Here is a 17224-nt window from a genome sequence, read left to right as displayed (position 1 = left end):
AAGTGCTTGACTCCCCGGTATAACTCACAAATGCACAGCTTAATGCTGGTAACCCGTAAGCTGGAGAGAAAATGGTGTCTTGCTAATTTAGAAGCTCCTCATTTAGCCTGTAAAAAGAGTTTGTTGTTCTATAAGAAAGCCCTATGTAAAAATAGAACATTTTACTATTCATCACTGATTGAGAAAAACAAGCACAACTCCAGGTTTATTTTTGTTTATGTCAAATGGAAGTCTTCTTCACACACTAAGGTTAATTATGGAGTTCCACAGGGTTTCATGCTAGGATCAATTCTATTTACATTATACATGCTTCCCTTAGGCAGTATTATTAGTAGGCAAAGCATAAATTTTCATTGTTATGCAGATTATATCCAGCTTATAGGATATCCATGAAGCCAGATGACACAGACAAATTAGTTAAACTGCAGGAATGTCTTAAAGACATGAAGACCTGGATGACCTCTTATTTCCTGCAGCCCCACGCAGAAAAAATGCAAAAATTGTCCTCAATGCTCTGCAGACATCTGCCATTGGACTATTATAATTAATTATTATCAGGTTTTACTGAGCCCTCTTCTGTTTACCCTGCTCACATATGACTGCTCACCCAGGCTATCATATCGTGAAGTTTGCAGATGACACAGCAGTGGTCGGATGCATCAATAACAATGATGAATCTGGCTACAGGCAGGAGGTGGAACACCTGGAGGGTTAGTGCATAGAGAACAATCTCTGCATCAATGTGGCAAAAAGAAAGGAGATGATTGTGGAGCCAGACACACCCTCCTTCCCCTGCACATTGGAGGTTCTGCGGTGGAAGTGGTCCCCAGGTACAGGTACTTGGGCGTTCACCTAAGTAACAACCTCACCTAACAACCTGGTCAGGAAGGCACACCAGTGACTCTTCTTCCTCAGGAGGCTGAGGTGCACTGGACTTGGAAGCTCAGTCCTCTCCTTATTCTACAGATGTGGTAGAGAGCATCCTGGGTTCCTGTATCACTGTGTTACACGGAATTTGCTCTGCGGCAGAGAAGAAAGCTCTGCAGAGGGTGGTGAAGGCTGCAGAGAGGACTGTTGGAGTCAGCTTCTCCGCCACCACAGACATTTACAACTCCAGATGCAGGAAAAGGGCCACCTGCATCATGAAGGACCCCACACAGCCAGCACGCACACACTTTTTGTTCCACTCCCCTGAGGCAGGAGGCTGAAGAGCATTAAGAGCATGACCACCAGATTGAGGAACAGCCTCTTCCCTGAAGCTGTAAGACTGTTGAACTCTGGTGGGGCTTTGTAGCTGGACTGCTCTTGCACAACTCTGCATACATTCATGCTGCTGTTTCACACACTTAAGCTGCTGTCATTTGCACATGTCACTGCTGTGGCACCACGGATCTCTACCATCACTCCACATCCTAAACTGTAATGCCATATTTATTAGTGGTTATATTGTGTGTATTTTTATGTGCGTGTGTGTGGGTGTGCGTGTGCGTGTGCACTAATAAATACGGCATTACAGTGGATAATCATGACGGCCAGGGCAAACAAAGCTTAGATCTTGTCAGTCTATAAGGAAACAGGTTAAAAGGGATACATTTAAATAGCTAAATATATATTTTGAATTTTAAACTGTTAAACTAAGTTGAGATATTAATTCAGCTCTGATAAGAAAACATAGTAACCAATAAAACTAATAATTAATGAATTCAGGAATGAATTACTTACAGCTCTCTATCTCAAGTGTGCAGTTTTGCTCATCCAGTGGATACCTTCTCAGATCCATCATACAAGCAGCAGTGGTAGTTATCCTGAAAAGACATCACCCAATCATAAATGTCATGCACAGCATTGTGGAAAAAAAGAGAGACAGCAAACTATATTTTTCAACAGCGTAATCACAGCATGGGTTAGACAAAGATATATAATATGGATGCTGTCAGTTATGTAAGGGTGGTTGACTGCAGTTGTGAAAGAAAAATGTAATGAGGTATCGTCACAGTGTCACAATGAGTATGATTTAAGGATTCATAAACTGTAGAAATATAGTTTTTTTGCAAACACTTAATTTACATAATTGACCAAATTTGCATTTTTATGGGAGAAAAATATTAACTTTTTTTTTTAATTGCCTTATTTCATTTACTTTTATTTACTTTAAAAAAAATTAATATTTGATAGTTATGTGGCACTGAGTAATTAACAACACTTAAAAACTTTAAAAATAAAATTAAATAAAAATTAAATAAATATCCCAGAGTAAATGCTTTTTTAGGACTGGAACAGTGGTAGTGGTGGGAACTCCACTGGGGATTACAGGCCAGTAGTTAATCCTTATGTCCCAGTTCCAGCATTGTTTGAATAATCCTGTGGGTCCTCTGTTAGGCTTCACTTGGGATGTGAGTCACTGTAGGGTTCAAACTCTGTGGGACAGCAGTAACAGCGATAGAAGAGGGAGATATACAAGTCGTAGTGTTTGGACTATGACAACTGAATGTCACATTGCCATAAAAATATACAAGATAAAATGAACCCCATTACAAACTGATGACATCTGTGACTTTGTCAATATCAGTGCATGTGTAAAATTATGATTTTGCTGTAACTGCTACTAGAATCAGCACAATGTAAAAAATGAATGAAAAATTTCACACTGAAAAATTAATATTATTTCATTTGTTTTGTTAGTAAATAGCAGTTAAAAATGGTCAGATAAACTACATAAGACTTAACAATCATATGACATCACATTAGTGTTAGAGTTTAATTTAAGTGGCATTCTTTTAGTGTAAATTCTTGCACAGTGGTGTATCCGTCTTGTCAGACAATACTTTTCTGACAAGACGGATCCACCACAGACAGACAAGAATGGCATAAACTGTGCAAAGTTGTTGAATGCTTGCCTCCTATTAGAATCAAAACACTTTTCACGTTTGAAATTCTAACCCCTGCAATGTCACTTAAAAGGGACATACTGTATATGAGATCTTAACTAAACTCCACAACTACACAGATCTGAGTTATTGTATGGTATTGATATTCTTTAAACTAATGAAAGTACAGTATTTTCCTTTTGTATATGAAGACAGCAATGAAGCTTTCAGAGAATGCATCATGTATTATACACAGGAGTAATTTTACTCTGAACATTAAACAAAGAAATAGAACATTTTTATTATTATAAAGTTGTACTGATGGAACAAAACTCCTAACACACAGCTATATAAAAAATATCAAAGATCTGAGTTATTTAGTTAATACATTTCATTAAAAAATACTATAAATGACAATTTCACATAATTTCCTGTGCCAAGTGGAAATGAGACCCAGCTTTCAAGTGAAGCACCTGATGTGCCACAAATGAACACTACCTGACTATATGGAGCATGTGAATATCAGTAAAGTGTTAGATTATTGTCTTCGTGGGAAATTGTAAAGACAGATAAAACAGCTTGGTGGGAAAACAGAAAGGCAACATTACTGCCACCCGAGGCTTAACTATCCTTTCCCTTTAGCACAATTTCATTCAAATGTGAAAATATGTCTGGCTTTCAAGTCAGTGATGAGAGGCATCCTGGATGGAAATTTTGTGCTGGTTTATTTTGTTTTTAAATGTTTTATTACATGGTATTCATATGTTTCCTGTAAGAAGGTATTTGATGAAATGACCTCAACAAAATCAATATCAATATCAATCAAGACCTGCATCAATCATATAACTCTGATTTCTTTGATGTAAACCAAACTTAGGAGCACAATCTTTATAATTCTACTCAAAATACTATTCTGACTTCTGACTTTCTGTTTTCATTATTATCAATAATATTTATTACTTCAGTTTGATTTAGTGGCTCCACAGAGTAGTGGTTTACATATTTGCCTAGCACATTAAAGGACATTGGTTTGAGACCAGGAGGTGTAAAAGAAAAAAAAAATCAGCTAAATCAAGCATGTGGAACTACCCACTGTGGTGACCCTTTATGAATAAGGGAGCAACCAAAAATAGCTTCTATTAATATCGCTTGTTTTCATTAGTTATAAGAAATGAAACAGAGATGTGCTGTGTGGTACACTATATTGCCAAAAGTATTTGCTTGTCTGCTTTCACACACATATGAACTTGAGTGACATCCCATTCTTAATCCATGGGGTTTAATATAATGTCGGCCCACCCTTTGTCTGGGAAGCCTTTCCACAAGGTTTAGGAGTGGGAATTTTTGACCATTCTTTCAGAAGTGCCTTTGTGAAGTCAGGCACTGATGTTGGATGAGAAGGCATGGTTCACAGTCTCCACTCTAATTCATCCCAAAGGTGTTATGTCAGGTTGAGGTCACGACTCTGTGCAGGCCAATCAAGTTTTTCCACACTAAACTCCCTACCATGTCTTTATAGTTCTTGCTTTGTGCACTGGTGTGCAGTCATGTTGGAACAGGAAGGGGCCATCCCCTTCCTGAAGCATTAAGAGTTCCTTTCACTAGAACTAAGGGGCCGAGCCCAACTCCTGAAGATCAGCCCCACATCATAATCCCCCCTCCACCAAACTTTACACTTGGCACAATGCAGTCAGGCAAGAACTGTTCTCCTGGCAACTGTGAAACCCAGACTTGTCCATCGGATTGCCAGATGGTGAAGCACGATTTATCACACCACAGAACATTTCTCCACCGCTCTTGAGTCCAGTGGTGGTGTGCTTTACACCACTGCATCTGACGCTTTGTACTGTGCTTGGTGATGTAAGGCCTGGATGTAGCTGCTCAGCCATGGAAACCCATTTCATGAAGCTTTCTACACATTGTTCTTGAGCTAATCTGAAGGCCACATGAAGTTTGGAGGTCTATAGCTATTGACTGCAGAAAGTTGGCGATCTCTGTGCACTATGCACCTCAGCATCCGCTGACCCTCCCCTGTGATTTTACGTGGCCTACCACTTTGTGGCTGAGTTGCGGTCATTCCCAATCACTATCACTAACAGTTGACTGTGGAATACTTAGTCCATGTCTGGACTTGTTGCACAGGTGGCATCCTATCACGGTACCATGCTGGAATTCTCTGAGCAGTATGAATGCCTCGGTGCTTGTTATAGACCTGTGGCCACCGAAGTGATTGAAACACATGAATTCAATGATTTGAATGGGTGAATGAATACTTTTGACAGTGTGGTGTAGGTGTAAACAACCCTGGCTAAAAAGGCAGAGCTTACTGCTCTACAGCTCCTATCCTATCATATTTCATATACATCTATCAGCATAAAGGCATTCAACCTTTCAGCCAATATCAAAACAAATAGGCGGTGAAGGATAATAAGGGATAATAACAGAAACCAACCATGAGTAAACAGATAAGGTTATGTTGTCCATCAGACTTTGTGAAGGAAACATAAGGCTGAGCCTGTGAGTAATAGGCTGCCATTCTTTCCTTGACTCTGGTCTTGTGTGAGAACTTCAGTCCCACTGAAGGAGTTGCCACAGAGCAGCACAGCATGGTGGGTAATCGTCTAGGCACACCTGACAACATAGATAAATTTGTGCCAGAGGAGAGGCTCATCTTGGGTCCAATCCTCTGTGTTACACAGCAGCGATAACCATGCTTGTGTGCATCTGTGGCCCTCTTTTACTTTCTTTCTTTTATCTCCCTTTCACTATTACATTATTTAAACAGTCACCATGCCAATACATTTATAGTCATAAATTAAAAATATCTAATATACAAGCAAAGAGAGATTATGGAAATTCTTGTTCAGAACATAATCAGCATCATGTGATAGTATTTGTGGGCAAAGATTTGGAAACAATGATGTAACAGTGCTACATGACTTTGCCAAAGCTCTTCAGCATTTGTCTGTGCCATAGTCTGTGTCTAAGGATTAAGCTCAGCACAGGTAAAATATTCACTTCAAAACAGTCTCGGGTTCATTTTAAGGCCAGACCAAAATCAAGCACATTTTTAAAAGTAGAAAATAAAGAAATCTGATTTCTCTTTAAATGAAATTCACCAAAATATTGTTCACTGCTCAAATGAAAATAAAGAAAAGTCAATTAAACTTCTGGGATATTGATATGGTCAGTTAAGTAGCAGAGGGGGTTGTTAAGTTTCAGCTGTTTTGATGTTAATGAAATTAACAACAGGTGAACTGGAGGGGCAACAATGTGACAAAACAGGAATAGTTTTACAGGTGGAAGCTACTGACATTTTTTTCCCTCTTGATCTTTTCTGACTGTTATTTCACTAGTTTTGCATTTGGCTAGGGTCAGTGTCACTACTGGTAGCATGAGCCAATACCTGGACCATACAGAGGTTGCACAGGTAGTCCAACTCCACCAGGATGGCACATCAAGGTCGTAGAAGGTCCTTAACCCTTCAGCAATATCTGCCATTTGCCATAGAATAGCAGAATTGGCAAGTCCACCACAGGTATCCTGTGCTTTTCACAGATGAGAGCAGGTTCACCTTGAGCATATGTGACAGATGTGAAAGGATCTGGAGAAGCTGTGGAGAACATTACACTGCCTGTAACATTGCTCAGCAGGACTGGTTTGGCGGGGGTGTCAGTGATGGTCTGGGGAGGCATATTCATGGATGCAAAGACCTCTATAGGCTAGGCAACGACACCCTGAGTGCCATTAGGTACTGGAATAAAATCCTTGGACAAATTGTCATACCCTATGCTGGTGCAGTGGGTCCTGGGTTCTTCCTGATGCACGCCAGTGCCTATCCTCTTGTGGCGAGAGTATGCACACAGTTCCTGGGAGGATGAAGGAATTGATACCATTAACTAGCCCCCCATGTTTGCCCGACCTAAATCCAATAGAACACCTCTGGGACATTATGTTTTGGTCCATCTGATGCCGCAAAGTTGCCAGGAGCTCAGTGATGCCCTGGTCCAGATCTGGGAGGAGATCCCCCAGGATATTATCCATCTTCTCATTAGGAGCATGCCCAGATGTTCTCAGGCATGTATATAAGCCATATAAACTACTGAGTACCTGAGTTGCTGCAGTGAAATTTCGACAAAATGGACTAGCTGCTGCATCATTTTTTCATTTTGATTATTGGGATGTCTTTGAATTCAGTCTTCTGTAGTTTGATTATTTTCATTTTCATGAACTGATGTGGCATCCTTTCATTCCTAACGCATTTTCCAGTCCATATCAATATAGATATCCAGCATGATTTTTTTCCCATTGATATCTGATGTGTTTTCAAAGTGTTCCTTTAATTTTTTTAGAGCAGTGTATATTGAATTTGTCTACTTTACTCTTACAGACATGGCCCTAAGTTCAGTGTTCCACAAGGGGCAAAACATGTCCAAAAAACAAATGGATGTGTGTCTCACAACCTGAAAGTGGCAATCCCAAACAAATGTGCCTTTAATCTTAGACATAAAAATATAAAGATAGAAGTTTTTATGAATTGCCTTCTATTAAAAAAAACAAACAAACTTGTTTGACACATTCTACTTTGGCATGCAGTAGACTTACTAATTTTATACTATATTTACATTTTTTATATATTATCTAAACATGTCTATAGATGACTGAATAATCAAGCATAATGGAGCTTTGAAATTGAGCAACATGGACAAAAATGCTCAGAAACGCAGGGGTTTACACTCATGGGCTATGGGCCAGGTACATCTGTTCAGCTGCTCATTAACACTAATATCTAATCAGCCAATTCTTTTACACCTTATCATTTTTGGAGAAAAACATCTGTTATCACACAGTATCGTGTGCTGTTTTACCTGAGACAAACAGCCATAATCATTTTAATACACTTTACTGAACATGAAATTGCCAAGAACATTCTGGAACTGTTGGGATTTATTATACAAATGTTACAGATTGACAGAGTAGAGCAGAGCAGCGGAACCAGCCAGAACCAGCCAGAAATCTGATTTTTGCTTTTTGTGAACTTAATGATTCATATTTGAAAGCATCCTGACTTTGTCATCCGTTCTGTTCACTTTGTGTTCACCTTATTCAGAACTGAGTGTGTTGGTGAGTGAACGGAACTAACGGAGATTGAGATTTCACCCAGCAGAGGGATTCAAGCCATGTCTCAGATAGAGTACAGAAAACTGACTGAGAGGATTGTTCAGCTTGAAAATAAGACTGAGACACTGAAAGACATATGTGAGAGTGAACAGCTTATTGATTCTTTTCTATCTGTTGTACAAGACAATTGCAGGCTCATGCTAATGCTAACAGAATGAAATCAAACAGGAGACCACCCACCCTCAGGTATGAACCACTGACAGAATGAAAAATAGAATAACATCAGATATACTGAGCCCAGTAAAGCTAATAATATGCAACAGCAAAGCTACCTGAAGTGCTGCAAAACCAAAGGCAAGATAAAAGATGTTTAGAAAATTTTATACAGTTTTAATTGGGATCTATATCGTAAAAATTCTAGAACATGCGCTTCAACTGGTAGCAGCAAAATCTGGTAGCTCTTGATGCAAACTTTATTTTTTATCAGTTCTTTTGTTATTTGTTTGTTTTTGTCAGATTTTGTACTTTTGGCTAATTCTGCAGGGAGAAGAGTTTACTCAAGAGAAGAGCTTTTTTTTCATTGAAATAGAGCAAATCTGGATGATACCACCCTGGTCCAGCTGAGATAAAGAGATGTTTTTGTGGTTGTCATGCTGGCTTGGAAGTGGAGATATAAGACTTTTCTGCCAACAGTCATCATGGGAAATATCAACTCTATGCCCAACAAAAGTGAGCTAATGTAGACTCTAATTTAGATCTAACTGCTTTCACCCTCATACGGTCAGACAGAGATGCTAAGGCTAGTGGCAAGAAAAAAGGCCGAGGTCTGGCTTTGTTTGTGGACCGGAAATGGTGTGGTCCTGTGCATGTCACTGTTAAGGAGATGTGTTGTCCTGATACTGAATTATTGGCAGTTGGTATGTGACCATATTATGTACTAAGAGAATTCAGTTATATCATAACGACCCAAGGCAACAGCTGAAGTTCTCCATGAAACTGTTGCTAGGATACAGACTAAACATCCAGAGACACTCTTCATAATTTCAGGAGAATTCAATCATGTTTTTCTCTCCTCCCACCTGACAGAAAGCCATCCTGAACAACTCTGACCACCCATTTTATAACATCTTTATGGAACAAAAAAACATCAGTACTGGAAGACTCCCCCAAAGAGAAAATGGAGAGATACAGAAAATCATTTACCCACAGCCATTAGGCTTTTCAGTTCTCATATAAAAAAACAAATGAGCTATGTCAGACATATGAATTTCCCTTTGGGATCAATAAAGTTATTCTTATTCTTATAACCAAAATATCAAAATGTAAGAATGGACAACATTTCTGTCGAGGAGCTAACAGAGATATTTCTGACGATACTCTCCACTTATTCAACTAATAGAAGAGTTGTTATTCATGCTGGATTATGGAATGTTTTAAAAAGGAAGACCTGCTCTGAAGTATTAAAGTAGGATATTTCTCTGCTGCTGTTGAATACCCATCACATCAGTTATACTTTGCTGGTCCACTTCCTACTCTCGAGAGAGGAATAGAACCTTTCAATAGACTACTTAGTTTAAACACTTGGTTAACTTCAGCGTGTCTCACCTATGGGATAAAGTTTATTGACAACTTCAACTTATTCTGGAACTGTGACGATTGCTTCATGCCTGATATTGTCATGGTCCTGGGCTGGTGGCCCAGTGTTTTGTGTTCCTGTTGTATAGTTCTGTGTTATTGTGGTTTCTGTCTCCCTGTGCTATTGTTTATCCCTAGGTGTCTAGTCTGTGTGTTCAGTGTTAGGTTACTTCCTGTTTTATTTTGATAAGTCATCTGGTCTCTGTCGTGTTCAGTTTTGCTTCCTCTTGTCTCGTCTGTGTAATGTGATTCACCTGTGTTCCCACTCCTCTTGTTATCCTTTTGTGTATTTAAGTCCAGTGTTTTCTTTGCGTGTTGTCATGTCATTGGTTGTTCTCCGCTGTCCTGCATGTACGTCCGTTCATGTAAAGTCAAGTCCAGTCAGTTTTACGTCTCTCCCCCGTTAGGTGTATGCCAGGGAGAGCTCCTGTATTTCTGTATTATTTTGTAAATAAAGCGTGTGAGTGAATTACACCCCTCCCGGAGTTCTGCGTTTTGGGGTCCTCCTTCCTGCCTGCACAGCAGCGAGCCGTGACATGATATGATTCATCTAAACATCAGTGTAGCCAAGATCCTTGCATCTGATCCTGACGAAACTGGATAAGCAACAAGAACAATATACACAAGCAACATAAAGCACACAGGCAGGACACCAAATACAGACAGACAGCCTATGCTCGTCCCTCCTTAACTGACTCCATCCACCACATTACCCAAAGCTTCCAGAGGATGTCCCTCTCACAACTCACCGATCAAGAACCTGGTCAAAGGCATCACACTCAAGCTGAGCCAAACTGAAGATATATTATGCAGCAACGGTCACTCAGATCAACCAATCATATGTTTATCATAGATGAGACAGACCCTATGCCACTCCTCTGAACATACTGGTGATCCTAAATAGCTGGTGGCATGGTCAAAACCATTACAAACCAAGTGTACTCAAAGCGCACAGCTAATACATCTAATGTAATAAGTCCTGTTATATGCCAGCCACAGACTGTATTAAGTAATGCTTTTATTAAATTACATTTAGCTTTATTAAATGCCCCATCTCTGGCTGGCAATTTCTTCCTAATTAATTACTTTTTTACCAAAAATGATTTTGATTTTATGTACTTAACAGAAGCCTGGTTAAACAGAAACAACAGTGCTACAGTTATTGAAACAACTCCTTCAGACTTCCATTTCATGAGTCAGTTTAGAATAGGCAAGAAGGAGGAGGAATAGTCACTGTATATAAAGACAATCTCAATTGCAAAGAGCGGAACATTTGACTCTTTGAATGTGTTGTACTTCTGTTGAGGGCCTCCTGCCAAGCATCTACAGGCCCCCGAAATGCAATGCAAACTTCTCTGAAGAATTTACTAAACTGCAATAAACTGTGTGTACTGACTTTAACAGTGTAGTTAAATATAGTGGTCGATCTTAATATACATATTGATAATTCCAGTAATAGAGACCAAAACTTTTTTGTGCATCCTGAAAAATTTAGGACTCTAGCAGGTCCAACACAGAACGAGGGGCATATTCTAAATCTAGTTATTTCCAAAGGCACTGGTATTGGTGACCAGTACTGCTCTCTCTGAGCATTACTGTATCTTCTTTAAAATGACCATCTCTTCTAACAACAGTAGTATCAAACCTGGAATAATCAGAAGGCATTTTATTAATAAAAATACTGGCACATTGTTTAACCAGATAAACACCTTTAGCCATTGCTCCTGTAAAGACAAAATATATTTCTAAAGTAAAAGACACCATGGAGGAATGCCACAATGGTAACATCTCAGAAAGAGAGTGCAGACAAAGCAGAAAGATGACTGAGGAAAAAAATAAATACTCCAGGCTCACTATGACATTTTTAAAAAAAGACTACATATTTTTAATCTTGAACTAAAACAGGGAAAACATATTTTTCTCTGAGGTTATTTACAAAATAGCAATAATGCTCATATTATTCTGTGTTATTAACGGACTAGGAATTCCCCCTGCAACAGTCCCCTCAGAATGATTTTACAATGATTTTGCACCTTTATTTCACCAAAAAGTCCAGAAAATAAGACACATCATTGGCAATCATAAGCAAATATAATGAACTTCACATACTGTTATGTATGTGCTCTTTTTTTTTTTTTTTTTTTTTTTTTTGTGCAAAACAGCCTTTTCAGTGTCTTCCAGTCTGGATTCTGTCCATACCATAGCACAGAGACTGATATGCCAACTAAATTGTTACACAACAAAAACTTCTGTTTTGATATTATTGGATTTCACTGCTGAATTTGACACAGTTGATCATATGATACTGCTGGATAGACTAGAAAAGGGAGTAGGAGTTTCTGGCACTGTGTTAAACTGGTTTAGATCATATTTATGAGATAGGGATTATTTTGTATCACTTGGTTATTATGACTGAATCATCAAAACTTACATGTGGACCTCCTTAAGGGCCCATTCTTGGACCTCTTCTTTTTAGCATAATATGCTCCCTCTTGCTCATATTAGAGAATATTTTAATATTTCCTATCATTGTTATGTAGACAACACACAACTGTACATATCAACGTCACCACAGCATTACAGTCCCCTACACTTATGCAAAAATTGCATTAAACAAATAAGTGAGTGGGTATGCCAAAACGTCACCCAACTGAACTCAGGAAAGTCTGAAATAGAAGTTTCAGCCCTAAAGAAAGAAAGAAAAAAAAGGCCTATCTAAAAACCATGACGCTTAAATCCTCAAACCAGGCTGGAAATCTTAAATCTTGGAGTAATTATGGACTCTGACCTAAATTTTGACAGCCACATAAAGAAAATGACAAAATCAGCCAATTACCATGTTTAAAATGTAGCAAAAATTAAAGAATGTATATCGGACACAGAAAAACGTGTTCATTTTTAGCAGATTAGTTCATCCTTTTTTTATTACTATCACTATTATTTATTACTATTACTCTTATTATTATTACTGTTACTTTACAGGTCTTTACTGGGTCTTATTAAAATCAATCAATCAGCTACAGCTCATTTAGAACACTGCACTTTGCTTGCGGACATTATTCCTATTCTCAAATATCTGCCCTGTCTTTCAAAACTTTTTTTTTTAAGACATTAGATAGAGACCGCTTACACATTTGCTGCACAATGACAATAAAGAATATTCTGATTCTGATTTCAATCCAATAGGGCACCCTTGGGATGTGGTGGAATGGGGGATTCACATCATGGATGTACAACCTACAGTTGTGCAGCAGCTCTGTGATGTTATCATGTCAATATAGACCAAAAACAATGTTTTCTGCACTTTGCCACAAAGAATTAAGGCAGTTCTGAGGGCAAAGGGGGTCCAACACAGTAGTAGCAAGCTATACCTAATATTGTGTTTGTCATGCATCCAGTGTTCTTTTTTCTTCTTTCTTTTATTTTTAATTTTCATTTGTAGTATTTATATAATTATCTGGTGTTACATGTGAATATTCTAAGAGCGAAGGGAGAATTTTTAGGACAGAGGCTGTGAGGTGAGACATTGAGAGGTCTATCATAACATTTCCTTTTAATACCAGTAAAGAAGTTCAAAGGGAAGACTTCTAGCATTAACATGCTGTTTCATATTACACACCTCAGGGATTACCACCCCACAGAGTGTGACGGTAAGGTTGCTTGAGCCTAAGAGGTTTAGATGGATTCTCCTTTTCTTTCTCTCTTGTCCCCTGTCTTTGTCAGCATTTATTTCACACTGATGGATTTACTGCTGGTGATGGGGCTCTGTGGTTTAACCAAGGAGTAAATTGCCGGTTACTTTTCCGCAACTTTCTGATCTCTGTGTCAAGTTGGAGTCACTGGTGTAGAACTCATAGCAAAAGCTTCTGGCAGGGCTTTTTGAAAAGACTCTGTGGGAAAGATAAAGGTTAAGCATGCTTGCGTGAGGTAATGTGTAATGTGTGTGTGTGGTAATCTTTGTTATGTTGCTGTGGAAATGGGCATCAAATTGCCCGTGTTTTCGGCTGTCTTGCTCTCCATTTACCCTCACATTTTCCCCCAGTTTTTCAGTCCATTAAATGATGCAAAGACACATTCCTCAGTTCTCAGTACTGCTCCCTGAAAAAAGAAAACTGCCCACCAGTGACCCTCCATATTTTTCAAGCTGTGCTCAGAGATTCTATTCCTGAATTGATCAAAAATGTGAGGTCAAATCGGGGCCAAGTATCCTTAAGGGCAGACACTGTGATTCAGGGCAAGGAAAGGCAGACAATACACGTTTTCAAGGTGATAAGCAGGAGTTTGACAACTGTGTGGAAACATTACTTTTATTTTCTATTATTTAGACTTCTAAGCATGTGATGCCCTGGTGTCTACACATCTTATATAGAGTGAGTGGTGTAGACAAAGTGTTGCCTGACAGCACTAACTTGTCTGTAGACAGCCTTCTCTCGCTTTATCTTCTCTTCTTTTTATATTTCCTGTTAGTGACTTTAACTTAACAATATTAGCAAACACTGAGGCATCAAAGTGTGCTGTCACTATGGTAACCAACATTAATATTAAAATTGTATAATTGATTGCAGTTAAATTGCAAATGAATCTAAAATAACAATGACACTCTGAAAGACACTGCGAGCAGTAGGTCTGTTTTTATTTTGGGGTTTTCAGTGAGAAATACAGTAAATGTTCATTACACTGTACTTGGAAAGGAGTATTCCTGCATAATTATGTTCTAGCCATTTTTGTGATTATAAACAAAATACTCCACTCTCATTACTCGCACAGCTCAGAGCTCATTCTTCAAATGAAACAAAATGTGCTGTGCACCAGAGCTGCATTATTTGATATTTAAGATAATGACAGCATTTAGAGAGTCATCATCCCCCATAGCCAGCTGCTTTCCACCCACTGCCTTCCATCAAAATATAGTAAGGAGGATGCTCTAGGCAAATCAATAACATTTAATGTTCAAAGACAAAATGTTTTAGTCTGAGATAATTCTTGATCAGTGAATAGTCGGGCTAATAGTTATTCTAAAGCTGAGTGTTTCTGCATTCTTACTTCTGTAACTCTTTGCATGCAGTTTTTCAGGTATAAACAACCTATTTGTCAATCCTTATAGGTAACAAAGACATTTTCTATTTGCTTTTGCAACTTGTGCTTTTTGCTGTTCTTGAAAGCCCCAGCAGATGAGGGTTTAGTTCAGAAGCATTTGTGGATGCTGCAGTTTTTATATGTGTATTTTCAAAATATTTTTCTTTTTGACACTCCATCTTCCTGGTGAACGTGGTTGTACGGAGATTTATCCTAGCCATCTTTCACTGTAACTTCATGTGCCTGAACTTCAGAAGTCACTGTTCCTGGCTCATGTTCATCTAGAAATAAATCTGAAAAATTATTCCTTATAAAACCTGAATTTGGTGTTTTATCTTTATGCACTTGTAATAAACAAAATAGACAAAGTTTATTAAACAATGTGCCTTAGAGGCATTGTGAGGCATATGATAAACTTTGGGCACAGCCATGTTAAGTTGCCATCCAAGATAAGTTGCCTGTCCATCATGTTAATATGGTGTCATACTGCATTTACTATTCATTATTGATGCATGTTTTCATTCATATATTTATGATATGTCAGACTAGAGGAATTGCCATTTGCATAAACTTTATTTCAACTCATTCTTGATTTTCTTCTGTGTAGTTTTAAAACTTGGCAATACAATGGCCCAGCTTTCAACACATTAAATTTTTAATGCAGTCTGATTTAATTTATTGGTATAATAAAGTAAGTTACTGCACAACTTTAGTAGGTCTTCAGTGGGCATTAATATGCTGTATTGCATGTGCTGTGTGGATTTATGAGCGCTCACTGACCTGCATAAGATTCCATGACCCAATTTAGGATTTGCAAAAATCTGGTCATCCTACTTACATGATATTGAGTGTCAAAGGTGATGGATTTCTTCCCCCAATTTCAGTCTAATCCTACTTCATCCAAAGTAATATTTGCACTCTGTGTCATAAGTTCTGCAGTGCATGGAAAATATTCAAACCCATATTCCATGTGATTATGGATTTTTTTTTTCATTTGTATACTTTTTTTTCATTTGTGTGTTGATAGATGCCCATTTTAACTTGGATGACCTGACACAAGAATGATTTGTACTATTTAAGTATAATCTGACCCTCACAATCTGCTACTGCCTCTAGCTTTCTTCTGTTTGGTTTTGTTCACTTTACATAATTCAGACATCGAACACTTTGCCTTTGAAGCAAGAGAGAAATACTTAAAAAAAAACTATCAAGCAGCAACCATCCAAATAAAAAAATACCATTAGCTATACTATTAAACATGTTGAAAAACAGTATTCAGGGGACAGGATGTGTTTTTACTTCAATATGTGATTTTTCAATATTTGATTTTCACATTTTTCTGAAAGCATTTTGGTATTCACCTTTTTGGCCATGGTCAGGTAAAAGAAAAATACTTCAGATGTCATATCTATCCATCTGCACTCAGCAACAACAGAGCAGCATGCTGATACATTTTCAGTTTGGTAGCTGTCCATTACATGGCACAATGTTAAAGTGGAGGTCCTTTACCTCTGTAATACATACATATTATTTGTAAAAATGTTATAAATTTATCAGTATAAATAGACAAATTCACAAATATAAAGTTTTTTTTGTCACTTTTTCTATCACTTTTTCCTTCATGTTCCTTATTTTCCTTACTCTTTCTTCTCGAGCCACCTTATCCCCCATTCATATCCCCCATTCAACATAACCGTGTACTCTAAACGCATGCAAATGATAACATGCTGACCACAGTAACAGGACGGTGGCTGAGAAATGAAGCCGGACAACAGCAATGAAGAGGATCACAGAAAATGATAATAGCAAGATTCCATTTCAATCCTTTTCTTAACACCTCTCTCATTCTTTGTCTTATGTGCTCTCAGTCTCTATTAAATTTCACTCTCCCACAGCAGATCCAATTCACCGTCATGGTAGCCATTAGTATTATGATTTTCAATAACATTTTATAGACTTTGGGCATCAGAGGCCTATTTACAAAATGAAATGATGAGACATCAGTGAGGTGTAAGAAACGCATGGTCATCATGTTAACTTTGAGAGGTTGAAACTCAGTGGAATGGTCAATCAATTTATATAGTACAACTGGGATTTTTGCTCCAGGCGTCTGGAAAACTGCTGGGGTATGTCATATTATCATATCAAATGCCTGCTTGGAAAAAAAAAAAAAACTGTCCTCCTCATAGAATGTTTCTACAGAAAAAATCTAAAGCTGGACTGTAGTGCATGTAGTTAGGGAAGTGACTTGCTGATTGCAGCTAGCTGTCATTCTCAATCATCCTTTACAATTTGCCATCCTATGCGCTTTAATTGTCTGTAAGTTACATACCTTTCATGAATGGAATATTTATCATCTAATCGTGTTATATTGAAAGCCATCAAAAATGCTTTGATCATGAAAATACAGTAAAACTTTAACTCTTAATAAGGATTAATAAGGAACATCAGGGTAATGTTAAAAACAAAAAGAAAAAAAAAGAAAGAAACCAAATGTGCTCCAAATGATGTAACTTGCAAGGCAA

At 38.0% G+C, this 17224-nt stretch overlaps 1 protein-coding gene across 1 annotated transcript in view; it reads right to left on the bottom strand.

The window, feature by feature from the left end:
- The window catches only part of gabrb2b (gamma-aminobutyric acid type A receptor subunit beta2b), a 74300-nt gene that overhangs the window by 27400 nt on the left and 29676 nt on the right, over nucleotides 1-17224 (bottom strand). Inside the window, exon 5 of the mRNA XM_030746533.1 lies at nucleotides 1723-1805. Within this exon, the coding sequence (XP_030602393.1) occupies nucleotides 1723-1805 (83 nt within the window). The remainder of the gene's footprint in view (nucleotides 1-1722; nucleotides 1806-17224) is intronic.

Source organism: Archocentrus centrarchus, chromosome 14, assembly GCF_007364275.1.
Source record: "Archocentrus centrarchus isolate MPI-CPG fArcCen1 chromosome 14, fArcCen1, whole genome shotgun sequence".
In the NCBI taxonomy this organism is placed as follows: domain Eukaryota; kingdom Metazoa; phylum Chordata; class Actinopteri; order Cichliformes; family Cichlidae; genus Archocentrus; species Archocentrus centrarchus.
The sequence above is the reverse complement of the archived record's forward strand: the minus strand, read 5'-3'. Positions and strand labels throughout refer to the sequence as shown.